Genomic DNA, 22,123 nt, shown 5'->3' with positions numbered 1-22,123 from the left:
CATGTAAACTATCTGACTGACTATTGTCCTTGTGTTATAAATTGTTGAGGTGTGACATGCCATGCTTCTGTGGAAGAACATTAAAGACAAGTTTTCACCAGAGGGCTATTCAGCGTGTCACATTAAGCAAAGAGATGGTCTGTACACAAAACTGACCAACTTTGACATAGAGAATGATAAAAACAATAGAAAGGTGAAGTAAAACAAAAAACAAACAAAAACACGAATAAATGAGTGAATTAATGAATCAATGACCTAACAATTTTGTTACCACAGTTACATTCAGATCAAGAGAAGTTTGCCCATTATTTTAAGCAACCATGCCATTTCAATGACTGCAGGTAACAAAAAATGTAGCCTATAATATATGTGCATATTGATATGAAGCTTAAGTATGGTATGGCTATACAGGAGGACCTTCAGTGTTTGTACTGATGATAGTTTCTCTAAGGAAATAGAGATCACGTTTGCCGACCCTTGTTTGAAAAACTGCCAAACACTCATTGCAAATATGCTTTGTGTGTGTGTGTGTGTGTGTGTGTGTGTGTGTTGTGTAGGCCAATGTATTTGAACAACCAAACCTAACATAAATAGAGCTCTAAAAAACTGATATGTATCCCCATATTGAATTAACTAGGCCTACTAGGCCTATACACTTAAGTAGGCTAATGTTTTCATAGTTCTAGATCTATTGGATTATTAGTAAAATATATGTAGGCTACCCCTTGTAGGATGCATTAGGCTAAATGAAGAGTAAAATCAAAAGGGGAGAGAGCGAGCAAAAGAGGAGGAGGTGTGTGTCTGTTTGGTGCATGCTACACAGCGCCACACAAGGCGGGTTGAGTCTGGGAAACAGTAGACCACACAGAAGTACATTTACACACAGCGCCGCTGAACATGGATCAGTAACGCTGCGTCAGTCGCGCACTCGAGAGTGATCGTATCTTGCCGGCATTGTTACGGACAAGAGGAACGTTCGGAAAGGCACTCCGAAACAATAAAAATGACATTTGAAAGTAACAGCAGCGGTGATCTCTCCAGTGTTTCCGTGCCTAAATCGTCAGGGATTTGCGGACTCTTTGCGTGCCTGTGCTTTACGTCGAAGTGGCAATGAGGAGGAACTGTCATAAGGCAGCGTGCTGGAGTCTGACTGTACATTTACAGTCATAGTTCAAGTTGCATTTGTGAGAAATAGGGGCGAGGAAAAGCAGCCCCGGGTAACCGCGACAAGCACGCGGCAGAAGACACGTCAGCGGGCTTCAAATGTTTATCACCGGGCTGCTTTTGCTCTCGTACTGTCGCCTCTGGTAACGATTTCAGGTACTGGGGGCATTTATATTATCCTATAATGCAAGTAAAAAAACAACGGTCCTCAGAAAGGAGCCCCGAGGACACGCAACGAGATGACGTGCAGAAAAAGAAATCATGCTTCTCAAATATTAAGATATTCCTCGTGTCGGAATGTGCACTGATGTTGGCGCAGGGCACGGTTGGAGCATACCTGGTGAGTAAGACGTTTTCAGTCAGTCTCTCACTTTGCAGCTAGTTTTGATATAGCCTATTGCTGACAACATTGTGTCTAACTTAGGGTAGCTCAAACATCAGCTCCAGTAGCATCAGGTCGTTGCTTTGATTCTGAAGTAGGCTATACAGTAGGCTATGTTTATGGGAGTTGCTAGCTTGCTGCTGCTGCATGTGCGGTGGCTGACTTGACAAGCTAAATAGTCCTTGACTCAGTTTAAAAATAGTCAAATGCAATTACCTGCGAACCAAGGTTACATTGCGTTCTAGTTAAGATTGGTGCGAGGAGTAGTCTACCATAACAGGTATCTTTCCCTGTTTAACCTTGTCCCCTGTCCGCTCCTGTCAGCAAAATGCGCCACTGTTCCCTCCTGTCCATCCAACCTGGGATGAAGTAAGGGTGTCCGCTTATGTAGGCTATGCCCGGCCGGCACATCAAAACGGACCTAAACTTCATGTCGATGTCGATGTGAATGTGAAATTGACTGTTTTCTGAATCAGAATTAACGCTATGTGCATGTTACATCTGTAGATGTAACCAAGTCCTGTTATAAAAAATAACTCTTTCCGTCTTGGACGAAAAAACCAACAGTCACGACCTAGAACTTTGTCGGGTCTTAAATATGGTGGAAGGTGGTGGATGGTGCAAAAACATCAAAAAACAATGTGTGAAAAATGTAGTCTTGAGTAGCCTACAGCATGCGTTACAGTTATGTGAAGAAGCCTCGTTATGCGAAGAAGTATTCATACAGTACTTAAGTGGTAGGCTAGCTACCAACTATTTACAGAATGCCAGTAGTCTAGTAGATGTCAACATGGGTCATAATATAACTTTTAACTTTTAAGTTCCACTGGCGTTTGCAAACATAAAAGCTACCAACCCCATGTGTTGGCAAAAAGTTATGGAAAGTCTTCTAGCTATAGTTTGGATTTGTTGTGTGCCCCTAAACCATTTTGGTTATGGGAATGATGACAGAAGGGCATGATATGTGGCCTTTCCCAGATTATGTGGAATTTTGGAACAGAATCTTTTGTCTTTGCATGACTTTGAAGTTCGCTTATTAGAACCACAAATCAAGACCATCAAACAAAATGTCCATAATGACAGTGCAGGCTTAGTTTAAGGACCATGCAATTATGGTAGTTGGTAGCTTTTATGCAGGCTTAAGGAACTTAAATGACAGAATATTGACGTTTTTCGGTCTTCTGTCAAGCAGTGCCTCATTGCACAGACAGAAGTCAGCCCTCTCTACCAAACAGTTCATTTGAAGCACACTTTTAAGCCACAGCTATTTAATCTCTTTAAGCAGTATCTTCTCGGTAGGTGGATAGGGCTGTCATGGAGTTGTTGTCATGGTTCTGCTGGAAGGGTATTAGCAAAACGTTTAATGAATCCCTTTTCACTTTGAGCCATGCTAAGCTGCTCGCCTGAGCCAGAGAAAGATCTAACCAAAGTACAGATACACTCCACCTTCACTGTCTCTCTCTCTCTCTCTCTCTCTCTCTCTCTCTCTCTCTCTCTCTCTCTCTCTCCCTCTCTCTCTCATGCTGACTCAAAGTGTGGAGGGCTGCGCCCAGTATGCATGCCTCTGGGGTGTGTCCCTCTGCTATGTTTAGGTTCTGATGCCACGATGGAAAGAGTTGGGAATTTGGATCTGTATGCGCTGGAAATTCCCTAGTTGTGATTGTCATTTATTTGGGATTTCTGTCCTAATTTGGTGCGTCTTGTAGCCTACAGCACAAGGCCCTGTCCTCCACCGGGCCATGCTACGGGAACGGCTGGCTTACTCACAGTCATCAGAGTAAATGAGAACATGTTTGCTTTTAACAACGGGTGTTATTTTGCGAGGGTGTGTGTTTGGGTGTGTGTGCTTGCATGCTACATGCTACATGTTTTGACAGTGACTGGAGACACACACACACGACACACACCCCAGCCAGTATTTGTAAATTTGCAAATGTGTGACCTGGGAAAGGGTCACGTGACACCCCTCCAAGTGAAAGCAGTGCTATTCAATCCTCATCTGTGGTGGTGGCTTTCCTCAGTCACATCTCACCTGCTCACTTTGCAAGCCCCTGAAACCGGGCACCACCCCTGGGGAGAGCCTCCTGACACCGGCCTGACCCCTCCTGGGGCCTGCTGTCGTGTTTAAGCTCCCATTGTTTCCTGCCATTTGAATACAAGGTGTGGAAGGGGATGTGGACGCAGAGTCAGAGAATGCAGCTGAGAATCGGCAAGGCTGTGGATATGTTCCATCAGTATACTGTAGGTGTAATTGTGAATTGCACTGCAAATGTCTGTTGGAATGGGAAACGTGTGTAATAAATTAAATAGGTCATCCATTAGATCCATATACAATGAGTCACCACTGAGAATGACTGTGAAGGCGTCGGGTTGGCTTAGGCCTGTAAAAGTAAAAAAAAAAAAGAAATATAAAACAAATCCTATCTTCAGTTCTAGAGAAATGACCTGCATGTAATCTGTTCTTAAGCCTTGGGAACATGTATGGTGTTTGGTGACACTTTTGTAGATAACTGGGCCTGTGGTTTCGTTGTCAAGTTTCATATCTTTTTCAGGCAAATGATGTTGCCTGACAGCAGTAGGATGTTTAATGACAGCTCCTCACCTCTCACTCAAACATGTTTGATAACTGTGCTTGATAAAGTGTCAGCCTTGCTCTACTGTTTTAATTTTATTTTAGTGGAGAAAAAGAAGCCAGCAGAGTGAATGATTTCAAATTGTTCCCTATAGTTTAACATACAGCTACAGTTGGCCTAAAAGTTAGTCCTTAAATCTAAACTGAGGCAAATCCCAACAGTGACGTTACATAGCGCTTTAAGTGCCTTAATATGAATTTCCCATGACTTGCTGGGCCGCTGTTGTTGAACGGGGATGGCACAGCTTTGATTCTGTACTTCAGGTAAACAACTCTGACTTGCAGCCCAGACAACCAAGCAGTATTAGGCAGAAATAGCATTAGTTGTGGGTACAGCTCCTTGATCTGATCTCCCCGACAGGAGACTGAGGCTTTTTACAACAAGATTGTCCATTGAAACAGGATATTTAAGCAGCGGCACAGGTCTGGCTGGGTTTAGCCTTTCTGCATTCTAAACAGGTGAGGTAATGGGGAAGCTTGGAAGCCATTCATGTAAATTCCTGCAGACAAGTTTGATGTGCGGTAAGGCACTAAATAAAGCAGTCTCCAGGGAGGTGTTGTTTAAATACACTGGGTTCAGGAAGCCAACCCCATCTCAAACAAACCAGACAGGTTTTTTTTTCCGTTCTGGAATGTTCTCTGCCTGTTTGAATAACATTTAGGCTTCTCATAAACTGTATCTGGTGTTTTTGTCTCTCCCTGTCTCTTTTTCATGTTTGTTGTAAATAATTGCATTTCTCACCATGGAACCTGAAAGGGGTGTTTGGATCGCTGACAGATAGGGATGTATGCACGGCACGCTGGCGGTGGTGAAGGTGATTTTCACTACCTGAGACTTAGGCTTAGCCATCCGTCACCTGAACATAACCTGAAAGGGGAAGAGGCCTATCGACTCTGACCAGCTGCCACCACTGTGGTGTGAAGAGGTGACAGACCCTGAGCTTAAACCAATCTATGCCAGGAGCTCGCGCCACGCCATTAACAGGTTGCTGGGGGTTTCACTCGGAAAACGGGAACAGATGGCGATGTTTCCAGACCCCTCACCTCACGTTTCCAGAACTGGTGGTCAGCCACAAAAAAACACACACATGCACACAAACACACACACACACGCATGCTCGCACACAAACACACACAGGGCCCTGGTAAACAAGGCACTGAATCAGGGCTGTGTGATTCATGAACACACACACACACACACACATGCACACACACAAGTACATAGACACATTTACATACACACACACATATTATCATACACCACACCACCACCACCACACACATACACACACACACACACACACACACGCACAAACACACACAAGCTATACACACAGATCACAGCCTGGTTCTTACACGCTGTCTGTAAATGAGTGTATAAGAGGGATGTGTGGGATCATGTCATCTTCTAAAATTAAATTCAAATCATTCAAATAAAATTTTCTTAAAATTCAATGACAGCTGACCTCATGTAAAATATAGGCCTAGGCCTAATGCGGAAGTATTGTGCACCCTTACTATCTAAAAGCATAATCTATCTACCTAAATGTTCCCCTAAATCCCAATGACTAAAATTCCCATGGTCCGTTATTTGATTATTTTAGTCTCTTCCATGGTTGGTCTTTTTCTATTCTGGTGTCTGCCGCTCTGAACATACAGTGCCAGAACCATCCTAAGTTAATGTTGGACAGCGCTTTGGGATTTGGGCATGAACATTACCATTCAAGGACATTTAGAACAAACCTCAAAATAGTCTTACCATTTTCTCTGTGAACATGTGGTACAATACCCTTTGTGAGGCCTGGATTTTGTTGGGCTTTTGTGGGGCATCAATGAAGACTTTTGTTAAATCTCTTTATGCTGTCACAATACTTAAAAGATCTGTTCTATCAGCATCAAGAATTATTTTGTCCTTTGTGTCGCGGACGTTGACTTCTTATTCTGTATACGTATTTCAAGACTAGAGCATTTTGCTTTAATGGGTCTGTATGAATTAGTCCAAGTTTATAACAACGTTTTACCCCGTCCATACAATTATGCTTATCTTCTACTGTAATAACTTACTAGGCCTACTATTTACGCTGAAAGTATATGATTAAAGCTAATGACAAGGGAACAGTTTGTATAGTATACAGGAACAACTATTGTTTATCATCAGTGTAAGTGGAGTATGAAATGTAAGTAGTTGTGCAGGTCTGAGGAATGGATGTTTTCTTATGGGCCCTGAGTCATTGGAAGAGCATTTGTTTACGTCTCATATAAATGTATACAATGACATTTCTAGGCCTACATTCTTGACTGGATATTGTTTGGGTAATATTGCATAACTTGTATATGTGTAACACTAACACTGGGGATTCTGTCAGAGCAGTGACATTTAGCAGACTTACAGAAAAGAGAAGTTTGTGTGTGTGTGTGTGTGTGTTATGTGTGTTATGTTCCTTTCCTTCTTTTCTACTGGCATTAACAACCTGCACAATCTATTTGGAGAGATAACATATTTTCAAGTGAGCAACCAGAGTAGTGTCCACTTTCACAAAGACGGGGAGTCAGCATTGCAACAGCATTTATCAAAAGCATCTCAGCTGGGACCAAAATGAATAGCATCTGAGAGAGAGAGAGAAGTCTTGAAGTCAGTGCACTCTAAAGGAAACCGATTAGAGTAGAGGGCACAGCCTCAATAGCATGGCCCTTTCTCATACACAGCACAGTATTTCTCTCATACTTGTCTGGCAAATATGGAAAAAAAATGGGTTTGCTGAATGGCTGGATTTAGTGTCTCATAAATGGCCTCATATGCCTGGGGCAATGTCTATATTTGAGGTCCCAATGATAAAATGTTAAATTAAGACAGTTTTTTCTTCTCTTTTGTATCCAGTAATATGAATCTAATTCAGTGTAAATTACCAACACTTCTTAAAATCGTCCATAGTCTTTTGTTTACTTTTACTTTAATGTGTCATTACTGCTGTTGAGCTTGTTGTGCTATGCCACCATACCAGTCTGCTTAGGTGATTTCCAGGGTGGAGATGTCACATCATTTCTTCCCTCTGTTCTGGATTCTGTCTCTTTTTCCTGATCACAATGAATGTGCTCATATCTGAGATTCCAAGATCTCGTTCCTCCCCTTTGACTTACCTTAGCTGGTACTTCCGAATCCCACTTCGGATTGTCAGGGTCAGGGCCTCTATCTGTTTGCCCTGTATGGAGATAACCATTAATTGACATGGTAAATAGACTGGTTTTCTGGGAACTGATAGAGCTGACTTTGACTCTAGCATATTCAACCTATTAAAACAGTGTTACATTTCAGTTCATATCTTTGTAGTTATTATTATAGTGATATATAATTTCATTGCCAGATCTGCCACCTTAAATTAAATTGTGTAAAATATATAATAGGTATATTTATCCTTCTTACTGGAGCAGCATTTGATATAGGCCTATGCTATGTACAGTATATCTGTGTAATTAGTTAGTCATATGTTACTTTATATTTTACATATATTTTTTACTTGTCTCCCAGGTGAGTGTGCTTACTACGCTCGAGCGTCGCTTCAACCTGCAGAGTGCTGACGTGGGTGTGATCGCCAGCAGCTTTGAGATTGGCAACCTAGCCCTCATCCTGTTCGTCAGCTACTTCGGGGCGCGTGCCCACCGGCCCCGACTCATCGGCTGCGGCGGTATCGTCATGGCGTTGGGCGCGCTGCTCTCGGCGCTGCCCGAGTTCCTGGCCAACCAGTACGAGTTCAAGACGGGCGAAACGTGGCGCCGGACTGATATAGGCCGCGACATCTGCTCCAATGCCTCGTCAACCAGTTTCGACGACCAGCTCGAAGAGGAGATCTGCAGCAACAGAGCTAACACCAATATGATGTACCTGCTGCTCATCGGGGCCCAGGTGCTGCTTGGCATTGGAGCCACACCTGTTCAGCCCCTGGGGGTGTCCTACATTGACGACCACGTCAAAAAGAAAGACTCCTCCCTGTACATAGGTGAGTGTTAGTGTGTGTGTGTGTGTGTGTCTGTGTGTGTGTGTGTTTTGGGGGATGGCCTGTGGCATTTATGATTTATGGTGCTTTGATTTCCTCAAAAGTGACTGAACGTAATCACTCTTGAAAATTGGGCCAGGGGTGTATTCATTTATTACTTTGCTTGCCCAAAGTAAACGATGAACAACATTCAATCCCCCTGAAGCCCCAAAATAGCGTAAAAGCAGATTGTTATCAAGGTGATTTGTTCGATGGGAAAAAAATTGCTCACCTTCAAAGCAGAAAGCCGTGTTTACCTATTAGCATTTAGTGCCATGAGCTTGCGTGCATACCTTCTGTGTCATTGTAGTCTGGATATGTGCTCTCTGTGATAATTTGTCCCTTTCCTCAGAGGGTAACCTTGACCTCATGATGATAAGAGGCCTGTTTGCAATTGCCTTTATGAATGGGGAAATGAAATGGGGCTTTTGAGGGAGCTTCACACACATACATACATACACACACACACACACACACACACACACACACACACACACACACACACACATGAAGGTGCACATAAAGAAAGCAGTTCAGTGCAGATTGGCAAGTCAGCGCTCTCTTTCTATCTTTCTCCTTTCTCTCTCTCTCTCCCTTTTCTCTCTCTGACCCCACCACCCCCCACCCTTCCTCTCTCTCTCCCTCTCACTCTTACTGTAAGTCCCTAGTTCTCTAACACACTCTGTCATTCCAACTCTCCCTTTGCCCCCACCTCTCTCTCTCTCTCTCTCTCTCTGCTTTTGACCATCTGCTGACTTGGCGGTTTTAGGTATGAGAGTGCATTGCCCAGAAAGCACTTTGTGAGCAAACCTTAAGGAGCAGATTATTTTTTTGTGAATGTGCCCTGAGGTAAACATTTTTCTCCAGGAAATTTATGGGTGCATGCGTGTCTCTCTAAGCCTTCAATTGTAGTGTAGGTGCCTTTTTTCCTGAACAAACAGTTGTTCAGCCTGTCTGTGTTTGAAATAGTTTGCTGCCCGTAAAGTCATGGAAACATCTCAGTAATGAAAGAGACGCATGTCTTTTAATAGGTTCTGTCATGTCAAGACAAAGAACAAGTATTGGCCAAAAATACCATGACTTATGATTATTAAATGGCTAATTTAGATTTTCTGGCAATAGTAAAATAGTACGTACAAGAGAGCCAATGCTTTTGTAGGCCTCTGGAATTTGCAGACTGCAGGTGTGATTAAGAGCCATAATTTGTAATGATGGAATAAAGGATTTAGTTCTGTAATGTGAACTGAAGGAAACGTGATCAACAAGCTCTTTCCTGTTATCTTTCACTTTTTGCAGTTGTCAAGGTGATAGATGCAAAGCTTTGAGTGATAATACAGCACATCCGCACCACCCCTTGGCTTGCTTGCATGTTGTCGGTGATAATGAGGGCTGTTATCTTTGTAGATACAGACTCTCACCCTTAACAAGGCTTGCACATTTTTTCCTAATTTAACACCACAGTCCTGACATTGACTCATTTGTGGCTTATGCATTCTGGCCTTTGATGACACTTAAAAGACCTGTTTAAAAGGTTTCAACTTTGGCCGCCCTTGTTCAGAGAAATGAATGAGGGCCAGGGCATTGGAAGAAAAGGTCTAAGTAGCCCTTAATATCCTTTAGTTTCAGTTTCATTGTAAATTAGCTATCTTTCATGAGAAACAGCCTTTTTCTTCCTTCCCCTGTGATATGGCGGTGGTGGATGTCATCATGTTGAGCAACAGGCCATTGCAATAGTTTCATTCCATTACAGCGAATTAGGGGAAAGGAAATGTTGTCACTGTCACAGTGTTTTCACACGCTCTCTGTCTCAGTAACTCATCAAAGTGACACTTAGATGAGCGTCATTGTCACAGGGACAAAATCAAGGAGCAGAGGCGTCTTCTCTTCTGTCCGTTCTGTGCGATTTTGGTCCCACGTTAGAATCTTTATAGCTCCCCTTTTGTTGTCGACGGTTTTGTTCTTTTCATGTCGTTCCACGGCCATTTGTCGTGGCTCTTTGTTTGGGCTGGCCACTGGCGACAAAACAACAAACAGGGCCCAGCGAAAAGCTTTTGGCGGCGGGGTGACCGTGGCTGCTTGTTGACAGCGTACGGCGCGAGGAAATCTACTCACATTGATTAAAGTTTGGCAGGCTCAGGGAGGGGAGATTTGGAGCTGTTCTCCACCGATAAGCTGCGCGGCGGGCGACAGGAGAAGTGCGCGGCAAGGGTTGGAGAACAATGTCGCATTGAACTGCAAGGGCCGCGGCCTCAGCTGATGCTTCTAATCCAGCGGCCGCAGGCGCGTCATGTGCTGGTGGACGCCATGAATGGGCCAGATTGTTACAAAGTCTCTAAGATTTTCTTTCTCTTAACCGGTAATTTATTCTAACTGGGCAGACATTCAGTACACAGTGGTGTATGCATGCTAGTGTTTGTTATTCTTGTTTACCTTTTTATTTCTATGGTACAATACAGGCCTTTATGATGGATCAGGACAGGGTTGCATTCTCACAAAAGTTTGGATTGGTGCAAGCCTAGATATATTACTATCTGTATTGGAGTGATTAAATTAACTTATTTGTCATTGTGTTGTATTATATTCCTTCTTGCAAAAGATGAACTATTAAAGTGTTGTTTTTGTTTTTGGATGACATACTGTTTAAAGGCATTGCAATATCAGGCCTGGCACAGCTCCTTGTGAATTCTGTGGCTACCTAGCACTAGCATGGCTGCTTCATGCTTGACAATGAGCTAAGATGGCAGTTGTAATTGGGTTTAATACCCCAAGGCCTCTAGTCATCAAGGTTAATGGATGGACTGCAACATTCTCTCTCTCTCTCTCTCTGCCTTTCTTTCTCCTCCTCTCTCTTGCTCCCTCACTGTCTCAGTGTGATGACTTAAATGAGCCACGTCTGTGTGCTGATTGGCCCCCAGTTGCATTGTGTCTCTTGTCATGGCGCTCCCTGTCAGACTTTGCAATGCCATCTTATCTGCTCAGGGCTTTGCATTTGCTCGTCAGCCTCCGCTAACACTAATCTCTGGCCTAGCGCTCTCTCAGTGCACAAGTCACCACTGCCTTTCCCAGCATCTCACTGTCGATGTCTGTGAGGAGGCACAATGGGCTGTGTTCAATGATAATCTGTGGGGAACAAGACCCACCCAACCCACCCCACCTCTTTTTGGGGGGAGGAAGGAATGAGTAACTGTGGCGCCAGGCATGCTCTCTGTTCTGGCTGTGTAATCAATCTCCTGGTTTGTCAGCTGTTATCTTTTCCTGAAAAATGCCCACTCATAAATGACTCCCAACAGCGTGCCGGCTTTCGTCATCGCTTTGAATTTGAAATAGCCCCGATGCTTGTGTTTACATTCAGCCAAGAGCTGGGAGATAATGTGGAGCGGGATGCTCACCACCTGTTAAGCCATGGCAACGGCTGGAGTATTCTCACTTCTCACAATGGAGAAACGGAGAGATGTGCTTCCTCACTGATGATTCCAAGTTGTAAGTTATACAGTGCACATCATATAGGCATATCTAAATAAAAAAATTAGGAAAAAAAAAACTGTGTGCTTGCATAGCTGTGTCTATGTGAGAGAAGGTATAGTGAGAGTCTACGCTTTGGCAACACTTTTTTTCCTTTAAATGGTCATGCCAGTTGCATACTGAATTGCTTTTGAAATTGAAAGACTGGGAGGGATAATTTGTGCTGTGTAGTAGTTGGCATAAACAGTATAGGCTAAGTGCACTGTGTTCTAGTATGTTCTGCTAAGGGAAAAGAGGTGCCTGGGCGATTTATTGCTGTGATTACTCCCTGACACCACGAGGTTACCCCCATAGATCCACGTGTCAGCTGGCAGCAGGAAGTGGATTCGGTCGGCGCGGCAGGCTACCTTACAGTCAGGCAGCCCAGCGCAGCGCAGCACAGCGGGGTCTGGAAGCGTCGGCAGCATTCATATTTCATCTGCCTGCGACCGAGCAAGCGACCGAGCAAGCGGGCCGAGAGCGAAAAGCTCCCGGAGTGAGAAAAACTTCCAGTCTGGCCCCAATAAGGCGTCATTATCCACTAATGAGCTTTTGTTATCAAATGCTGTTCATGCACAGTCTGAACCACTGCAAAGCCATGCAGGAGACTGGGGTCTGTAAGGCTTCGAGCTGCTTGTCCTGTTAGGACTTTCTGCTTTTCTCTTATTTTGAAAGCACTAGTGAAATATCTACCAGTCATGTTGTTCATTGGCAGAATGAATGAATTAGAATGACAGGACAGCTGTGTTATCTAGTTATCTAGACACTTTGCTGAAGGGGTGGGGGGGGGGGGGGGGTTTTTAGTCAGTCAGTAGGCATGCCAGGAAGCGCTTAACGTTTGCCCCGTGCCACATGAGAGCATTACATCACTGGCAACCGAGCACTGTTAAAAATGCACTCGCAGGACTGGAGAGACAGAGAGGGCGAGAGAGAGGGAGATGGAGAAGAAAAAAAAGAGAGAAAGAGAGAGAGAGATGTAGGAGTGGGGCGGTAATTACAGAGTGAGCCTGGAATGCCAACCAGCCAGCAATGAGGTGGGTCTGGACGGCCCCAGCCGTGCGCACATACTGCGGCCCCTACGAAAAACAACTCCCACCAGCGGGCTCCTGCAGCTCTCCGCGACTCCGAGGAGCTACTGTACTGCACCAAATATAAAAACAGTCGAGAGTGTTCAACTGTTCAAGTGCCTCGCTCCTGGTGCAAAGTGGAACAGTGGGTTAGTAACCGCTCCCTGCAGACTTCTTTGATACTCCTATTTTTGTTTTTATGTGTTTTTTTTTTTTTTGCCCTACACATTGCTGGAGAGTATTGTTACAGCTCAACATAAAGTACAGTATGTACAGTGCAAACAGACACTGTAAGCGTGCGCATTTGCTGAGGTGGATTGGCAAGTCAGGACCCCCTTACCTCAGGCTAAAATTAGCCTGCCGACTAGGATTGCTTCATACACTGCCACTGCACTGATAAACAAAGCACTTACAAGATAACTTGTTTCCATGTCTAGACTCCATGTTTTTTTTTGTTTTGTTTTGTTTTGTTTTTTTGTTTGGTTCTTTTTGTTCCTGTCCAAAGCAAACAAATCTAAAGAAAAGGGCCTTGAGTCAACAGGCACTTGGTTCCCAGCACTTTCTGACCTTTTACGGTCCACTTCTAATTCTGGCACGTCCCCACAGACTGTCGCTTGCATAAATATACAGATATACTGTACATGAAGCAGGGTGGAGCGGGGGGGGGGGTGGGGGGGGTGGGGGGGTTGAACTATGGCACTCAATAATGCATGACACCCACCCGAAGGACTTCATTCTGCTTTGCTTCACAGGCCTTTTAACACCAGCGGTCATGTGCTGTAACATGACGCCTATGAGTGGACTCAGAGGACTGTGTTAGTTTTGGAGGTGCGTGTGTGTGAGTGCGAGTTTGTTGTTCCACGAGGAACCTAATTAAGAGTGTTCCCTCTTTGCTGCTGGGTGCGTGAGGAGTGGATCTAGAAAATGGGCAATAATTAATGTTTGATTAATGTTTTAAGGGAGGCAGGGTTATAAGCATGATGTACAGTATCTGCTCTTCCTGACATCTAATTAACCATACCACATTTGATGCTCTCTGACACACTAATGGAAGATAACCCTAACATGTTGTAACTTATCAAAAACGTTTTTCTTCAAAAGCCTTTCTGGAGTTGATTGACAGGGCTATGGAAGATCTAAATGGAAAGGGTGGCATATACCATGATCATGATCTCTTTATGAAGTTCAGTTTTATAAGTTTTATGCGCAGAAATATGTGTGTGTGTGTGTGTGTGTGTGTGTGTGTGTGTGTTTTCGGAATGTTTCATGTGTTTGCTGAGGTTTCGGGGCAGAACGCACACACACGCACATTCCCAGTAAAGAATGCTTGGCCTGTCCCTGTTGTCCCCTGGCCTGTGAACATATCATGCTGTGCTGTACTGTTGTCCAGTCCAACAACCCCCCACCCCCCCCCCCACCCCACCGCCCGCTCTGTGCCCTGTCATCCTGCGCTGCGCCAAACCGAAACGACACGCAGACCCTGCTGACGGGGATGAGGTAGGCAGGGAGACAAAGCTTCAAGTCTTCTCCCCTGCCTGGGCTTTAAGAGGGGCCTGGGGACGGCCTACAGCTGATGCACAGAAATCACAATCGTCTTATTCAGTCCTGCAAAGCCTCTTTTTTTCCCCTCCTTCCTCAGTGGCAGTGTGCCTGGCTGCAGTGTTTACCCAGTACAGCGGTAGCCTTGTTACTGTACCTAGGGCTTTCATCCCATGTCAACAGCGGTCAAAGTGCCCAGTTACTTTGTAGTGCCTCAGTGGGAATTTTAGCTTTGCCAGTGAGGCCTGGTGCTTAAGTAATACCTTATTTGTGTGTCTCCATCTCCAACAATTTTTTCTTTGGATAGCTAGCTATTTTGTCTTGAATTGAATTGAATGCCTTTATTGTCATTGCACTTTACAATACAACGAAATTAGGAGCGCTACTCCACTTGGTGCACGCAAAAAAATACAATAAATAATCATTACAGGACATAAGAACAGAATGGAACATGTATGACGTTTACACAAATGGTACATTTTTACAACTCTTTCTGTCTGACTGTCTGACTGTCTGTTTGTCTGTATTATCTGTGTTTCTGTCTCTTTCTGTCTTTAGCCAATGCCTCTTTAGCTGTGGGTGTTTCACGGGTCCTTCAGAGGCATGTCAACATGCCCACCTTAAATGTGACTCAGTAGCCTCGACTGGGCTGTGTTTATAAGCCACTTAAACTCTGCACCTATAGTGTCTTCTTCAAGGATTAGATTCTAAATGGTGTTTTCCAGTGTTTTGCTTTTTTAGAGGTTGACCAACTACTTGGGTGTGGTCACTCAGAGGACAAGTATCCATTCAGCCTTCTGTCCCACCCACCTGCCAACTGTCTCTAGCGCTAACAAACAGGCTAACAGACTAGACGTCCATGGCAAGCACCTGTTTACCAGGATCATCTAGAACATCAGCTTGTTAGTGGCTTCATAAGCCTTTAGGTAGAATTAGCGGACCTCTGGCCTTTGGTGGAATTTTAAATATATCTAAACAGCCTTTTTCTTTTTCCCCGCAGCTGTAGTTAAAGGAGCAGTAAAGTTGTTATCCTGGAATCGACTTCAGTGATGTCTGTCAGTTGTCATTGCCTCAAAATAACACCTCATCATTATACCTGTTGTTGACAGACATTGTGTCAGATATTATTTTGCCCATGGATGCACTGTGAAGAATTTCTAAGCACAAACAATTGTGTGTTAGATAATACATGATTATGCTATTTTCTTTTCTCCATGCCTACAGTAATTGCCATGGTGTCAGTATATTCAGTTTTCCCACTTTCAGAATTCCCAGCAGTTTCCACAGTGGAAAGGACACCACAGCCATTGTGGCCTCAGGAAAAACCCAAATGCAATACCACAATGCATTGCTTTAGACATCGGAGTTGTTATTGGTGCAGAAAATGAGCAGTTCCTGCTCTGCGCTCTCACAAATCGGTCCCAGAGAAATGTGACATCGGTCATGAACAGTGAATTTGGATGGAGCTCTGGGGAGGCAGCTGGCCTTTGCAGAGCTCGACTGCTGCAGACCGTGTCTGGCAGCTTGGAAACGGGCTCTTAGTCAAATGTCAGATGGTGCCACTAAGTCTCAGTGTATCTCGTTTGAGCGTCTTTGGATCTGCTGTCGCCTCTGCCCACCCGGCTGGGCTTCTATCCTCAAACAGAGGGGAGAGACGGAGAGGCAGGAGAGAGAGAGTCAGAGACAAACAGAGAGAGAGAGAGAGAGAGAAGGAAGAAGGGAGAGAGATAGAAAGAGAGAATAAGTGAGAATTGAGAGGAGAGAGAGAGCGATGGAAAGAGAGGGTGAGAGAGAGAGAAAGGGAGAGACAGAAAGACAGACAGAGAGGGAGAGACAAAGAGAGAATAAGTGAGAATTTATAGGAGGGAAAGAGATGTCTGTCTCACCATGACATCTGCCTCAAGGGTATGGCTGTGACAATATGAACTGCCATGAATAAATGACAAATGGCCCCATGAATTTGTCACCCTGACTGGATGGCTGTGTAAAATCCGAGGTTGCAGTTGAGCGGTGTAACCAGAGCTCAGAGATCATTTCTCTTTGGCCCACTGGCCTAGAGTCACAGCGCTATTCCTCAATAACTTTTCCCCAGTGTCACTGTGGACTGAGCAAATCATTGCCTATAATATGAGCCGAAACACATAATGAGGTCAATATGACAGGGATGGGCATTTATATTACAAAGGGTGTAGTCATTGTTCTCATTAAGTTGATCCCTTGTCCCAGGCAGGAAATAGAAATATGGTTGTGTAATACAATTTGGTTGTGTAATATTGTAATTATTGTATAATTATTAACATCAAATTGGTAAATGCTCCTGCTGGACAGTAATCTTCCTGTAATTTGTCAGACAGTATTGTAGTGATGTTAATTTCAGTCTGATTATTCTTGATATTTTGATGTGGCCTGGATGCAGAGCCTTGCATGGCAGCAGAAAAGAAAACAGCATACTCTGAATGTGGGTACCCAAGTCACAACATCTGTCTGTAGAAATGAAGCCCAAGTACCAGTCTCCCCCCCCCCCCCCACCCTGGGTAGAGCTCCTGAGCCCTATGCTCAGGAGCTCTGCCCCTGGATGCTGAGGTACGCTAGGCTAACTCCAGATGAGTACCACCGTGGCAGCTGTACTGTACAGCTTGCTAGAGAGAGAGAGAGAGAGAGAGAGAGAGAGAGAGAGAGAGAGAGAGAGAGAGAGAGAGAGAGAGAGAGAGCTACGCAGATGTTAAGAGAGAGAATGGAGGGGGAGGTAGAGTGATGGGTGCGGTTGTTGGGTTTTGGGGGAGAAGCCCTTAAAATGGGTTACCCCTTTTTTGCTCTTTGAAGTGGGTCAGGGCTGGTGCCTAGAACAAGGAGCTGTAGAGAGAGAGGGACAGAGACCCTAAGGGCCTGACACTTCACTGGCGCGAGCAGCAGGACTGTTTCCTCAGGCCCACAGGCCCCCCCATCACATCCTCCTTATCGTGTTCCACCTCAGGAACAACACTGCAAAGTCAGAGAGGGGAGCGAAGGAGAGAGAGAGATGAACTAAATAAAATTGTGTGTGTGTGTGTGTGTGTGTGTGTGTGTTGGGGGGGGGGGGGGGGGTCTAAAACCAGGAACAATTTAGACAAAAAGACATGACATTTTGAAAGCCAGGACTCCAGCCTCTCTCCCCTGTATCGGCCTTGTCTGTCTGCCTGCCTGTCCTGCTAGGTCACTGGGTTCCTCGCTGTGATCGAGCCTTTTTGTCTGAGCCTTCGAGGAAGTCGTGGTGCCTGGTATAGCAGACACAGGGACAGGGGGGAGAGTCCATCACCCTCCATGCAGCCTCCCTGCTCCCCTCAGCCAGCCTGTCTGCCATACTCACCCCCTAGCAAACCCGCCGCTAATCTGGGTCATGTCCCGTCTCTGCTGATTAAAAAAAGGGATTTTTTTTTTGAGTGAAGTGTGTGTGTGTGTGTGGGGGAAGGGTGAGCAGCAGCATCACAAACCTAACAACATCAGTAGGCCATTTCCATGGAGACACGTGTTTGTCTTTTTTTCCCCCCATGCCCTCTACTGGATTGCGATGCTCAGTCAGTCAGTCATTCACTCAGTCAGTCAGGCAGTCTGTCAGTCAGTCAGGGATTCCCAGGCTGCCTCTGCTCTCCATCTTTGGCCCAATGCCTGCTGGGAAATATGCAGCTGCCGTAGCGCTCTGGGAGCTCACAGAATCTCTCTAACCCTTTACTTATACAGTAGAGCCACGGCCTGAACAGGAGGAGAAAGGACAAGAAAACAAAACAAATTAAAGAAAACAAAAAGCCTGCATTTTCCCCTTTTTCTCTCGGACAACTCCAAACAGTCCCACAGTGTGATTGTGTCACGTTGCCCCTGCTGCTCACTTTAGCATTGCGGAGTGGAGCGATGGTTGTCTGAAAAGCCTGCCGATCCACTTTCCCTCTCCAGGCATTAGGGCAAATCCCTGACCGCATTGATTGAGTGGTCTGTAAGCAGTGGCTCTGCGGGTTCCCAGGATTACCCAGTAGCATGTTCAGCACTTTATCTGGCGCATCCGCGGTGCAACGCGGGGAGAGACGGAGCAGATTGCTTAATTAAATGGACACGGATCGATAGGGCCAGCTGTAATTATTACAAACGATCAGTTTGTTCAATTGAGTCAACTTTTATTAGGCTAGGCCGGAGTCTCTTCTGCTCTCTGGGGCTTTGTGTCATGAGCGAAGTCCGGCCACATTGAAGCTGAGGAATGGCTGTTTTGTCCATTTGTAGCAGGGTATCGCATTTTAAAATGCATCAGAGTGGAAGTAAAAGCTCAGGTTGCGAACCGCTGTTTAGTCCACTGCGCTCTGCTCAAAGTAAATGGCAGGATTATATGTCTGCGGTGCTTAAAGACACAATCAATATTGTGTCAGGCAGTTTATCTGCTGGAAGCTATCACAGGTACGCAATACATCATCCTCGCATCCTACTCTCAGCCCACTCCCCGATGATTCCTATTTGTATGGCCTCTGATTAAAAAAAAGATGATGGCTCCCATCAACTACCTGTATCTCTATCGCAGCCCTGCCAATTGGCAAACAAGAACAGGGTCCTGGTTCCTTTGGAAGTGGCACTATCAGCGTCTAATTGCGAGTATATGGAGGACAGGCTCTATGCTAACCAGATGTGTGATGCCATTGGTGTGCACCTCCTCCCACTCGGCTGCATCCGGGAAGGGTCTGGACACGCGCCACTGGCACAGCCGCCCGCCTGCCTGCCTGCCCTGGCAATTAGGCCAGACCACCTGCTGAAGGAGAGGCAGCCGGTGGCAGCTGCAGCCAGATCGTCGCCTGCTTTCCCCCCCTCTCTCTTCTCTCCTCTCCTCTTCACTCCTTATCTCTTCTCTACTCCTCTCCTCTTCTTTTTTCTCTCCTCTCCTCCCCACGACTCTTCTCTCATCTTGCTTCCTTTCCTCTCCCCTCTTCCCCCTCTCTCCTTTCCTCTCCTCCTTCCCTCTTCCCCCTCTCTCCTCTCCTCTCCTCTCCTCTCCTCTGAGAAGTGCAGCTGGGAGCACTTGAGCTGGAGAGCACTGCGGTCGTGGGGCCCTGACTGTCCCAGGCGCTCTCAGCTTTGTGGCCAGTGCCTGGCTCTGTGTTCTGCGCTCTGCACTCAGCCAGGGCCTCTCCAGGAATGGAAAGCCACGCTGAGAACTCGGGGGGCCCAGCGGGAGGCTAGGGAGCAGGAGCCAGGCCAGATCAAATTGCATCTCCGTCATCCTGCCTCATTCTTTGCCTTTTTTTGTCATTTTTCTTGACTTCCCGCTTTCATTCATTCTTCAGTTATGCTATTCACCCCCTCTCATCCCAGTTCTTTCACTCCCTGACATTTTACTCTCCCTACTCCTTTCCCAACCCCCCCCCCCCCCCCCCAAACCCTAGCCAGCCTGAGTAGGCAGGAAGGCAACCGACATAGTTGTTCCACATCACTGCTTGGGCTGTTTGCAAACACATCAGACCTGTTTATGCGACCCCGCTACGCTGAAACACTATCATTACCATAGTGGATGCACCATTAAAATAATTGCAAACCATCAGCCTACAGCATATACAAAGACCATATAGGGCTGTATTTGCTCTGAAAATAGTAAGCAGACCAGTGCCCCAGCATGCATTAGTCCCAAATAACTGGTGACATGTTTGGTTTGCCCTATCTGCATACAGTAGCTATGGCTGCTTAAAGATAGACGTATTTAGTTTGTGGGTATATTGAGCTTTTTTTACAATGTGTGAGAATGTTTTTTACAGTTTTACTGTACAGGCTCTTCAGTAGCATTATTAAGTCTCCACACTCCTAAAACGAATGTTTTGAAAATAACACAACTTGTGTTGTTTTTAACACATCTCTATGTCCAGATAGGGACAACACAGTTTGTGTTGTTTCTAACACATTCTTTTTAAAGACTTTCATATTTGAGTTGTGCCTGCCAAGTATTAATAAGACTGCTCAGTGAGTCTGTTTTGCTCTTGCTGCTGTTTTCTCATTTCAGATCTGACCATTTCTTCTTCTCTCTGCGTTGGTACTGTATAATAGAAACTGCATGGTCACATAATCATGTCATGATAGTGGACCATGTGTAAACATCTCTCTTGTTTGTTTATTATTTTATTTTTTGCTGTGTCAGGGGAACATCTGCCTGCAAGGGCGTGCTTGCCGTTACCGTTGGGGTCTGTGCTTTCTCAGCCGTTCCAGCCTCTCCGGTCCACTGGATGCAGGCTGGGAAAGCGCTACTCGTCACAGATCCATATCTCAGATTTGTTTGGGGGGGAGGATGAGGGATGGGGATGGGGGGAGAGGACTGGCCTGGCCTGTCTCTCCCTAGAGATCTTTTGTCCTTAAATGGTCCCCGTTGAAGGTTAGGTCGGGGCCGTATTTTTAGTGTCAAGTTCTATCTTCGCCAAACAGAGAGTTAAGCCCCACTGAGCTTAAGACCTTTAAATCCACACAGCGGCACATTGCATTGGGAAAAAGGAAATTGTGGAACTTACACCCAAACAAGATTGCTTTTCTTGAATGTTGATGACTTTTTTAATCATACCTATCCTAAATTGCGGATGAGATTTATTGCGCCTCTCAAGCTGTTGTGGGAAGTAGGCCTAAAAGGCTAATGTCTGTCAAGCCTGATTTTTCTTGTAATTGTAAACTGCATGCAACATCCTACTTTGTTTTTCGATAGTCGCTCTTCTCATTTTTCTGTGGATCATCTATCTTTTCCTCTGACTCAATAAAGGTATACCTAGCGAGCTCTTGTTTAAACTCTGCAATTATCTGGGCTTTTGTGTGCATCTGAGTTTTCGGTTTGATTCCACCACTATGCTCTGTTGTAAATGATACGAAGATTTATTGGAATTCATCTGCCGAGGAAAGGAGTATGTTTACAGATCCAAGGAGTGTTTAGTTTTGTGTTACCACCTGCCATCTCTTAACCTTGCCTATCTTGCTGTACAATGTTGTGGAGATGTGCTTTTTTTTAATCATGTCCAGCCAAAGTGACGTTTACATAAGCATCGACATATTAAAGGCTGTCAATTCTTTGGAGGGGGATAGCCAATATGCTACTGTAGCGCTTTCAGTGATAATCAGCTGTAGTAGTTGTTATGAGATGAGATGCAGCAGCCAGTCATTTCATGGTGAGTTTAATTGTGAGAGGGCAGAAATAGCACGGAGCGCTGACTATGGCACTATGGCACTATGGCACTATGGCACTATGGCACTATGGCACTATCGCACGGGTGTCTGTGCTGCTGGCTCGAGCGCAAAAGCTGAGGGAAAGCAAGGCTGACTGCACAAAACAATAGCAATAATGGCATATTCATGAGTGTTTTGTCCCCTGTCCCAGGCCATTATTCCCTATGAGATGACGGGAGAGAGGCACAGCCGAAAGTGTTGGCTGTTTGTGTGTGTGTGTGTGTGTGTGTGTGTGTGTGTGTGTGTGTGTGTGCGTGCGTATGCATTCTAGTGCAGTCAGTGTGTAGCCAGGTGTGCAGTGGAAGTGCAGTGTGGGGATTAAAATAGCAGGGATGCGCCACACTGCTACTGCGATGCATTTATAAGCTGGGGCCCTGTGCCCAGCCTGGCACTGAAGCTGTGGTGTGGGTCACTGCCCTGTGGAAGTGTAGACTGACCTGGGACATAACTCAATACGACACAGCTCTCAGGGCTAGAGAGAGGAGGAGGAGGAGGAGGAGGAGCTCAGATCTGTGCTGCCTGTTGTATTCTTGTTCCCAGTTCTATTCTTGATCTATTCCTATGGTACTGTTCCACAGCAACACCGTGTACTGTCTTAGCTTGA

The 22,123-nt window shown here is 45.4% G+C and overlaps 1 protein-coding gene across 1 annotated transcript in view; it reads left to right on the top strand.

Moving 5' to 3' along the window:
• The first annotated feature begins 859 nt into the window (after nt 1–859).
• The window catches only part of slco3a1a (solute carrier organic anion transporter family member 3A1a), a 58,238-nt gene continuing 36,974 nt past the window's right edge, over nt 860–22,123 (top strand). The window contains exons 1-2 of the mRNA XM_042110654.1: nt 860–1,504; nt 7,705–8,173. Coding sequence (XP_041966588.1) covers nt 1,349–1,504; nt 7,705–8,173 — 625 coding nt within the window. The 5' untranslated portion in view covers nt 860–1,348. The remainder of the gene's footprint in view (nt 1,505–7,704; nt 8,174–22,123) is intronic.

The sequence above is a fragment of the Alosa sapidissima genome, chromosome 11 (genome assembly GCF_018492685.1).
Source record: "Alosa sapidissima isolate fAloSap1 chromosome 11, fAloSap1.pri, whole genome shotgun sequence".
In the NCBI taxonomy this organism is placed as follows: domain Eukaryota; kingdom Metazoa; phylum Chordata; class Actinopteri; order Clupeiformes; family Clupeidae; genus Alosa; species Alosa sapidissima.
Note: the sequence above shows the minus strand (reverse complement) of the source record. Positions and strands in the feature narration are given on the sequence as shown.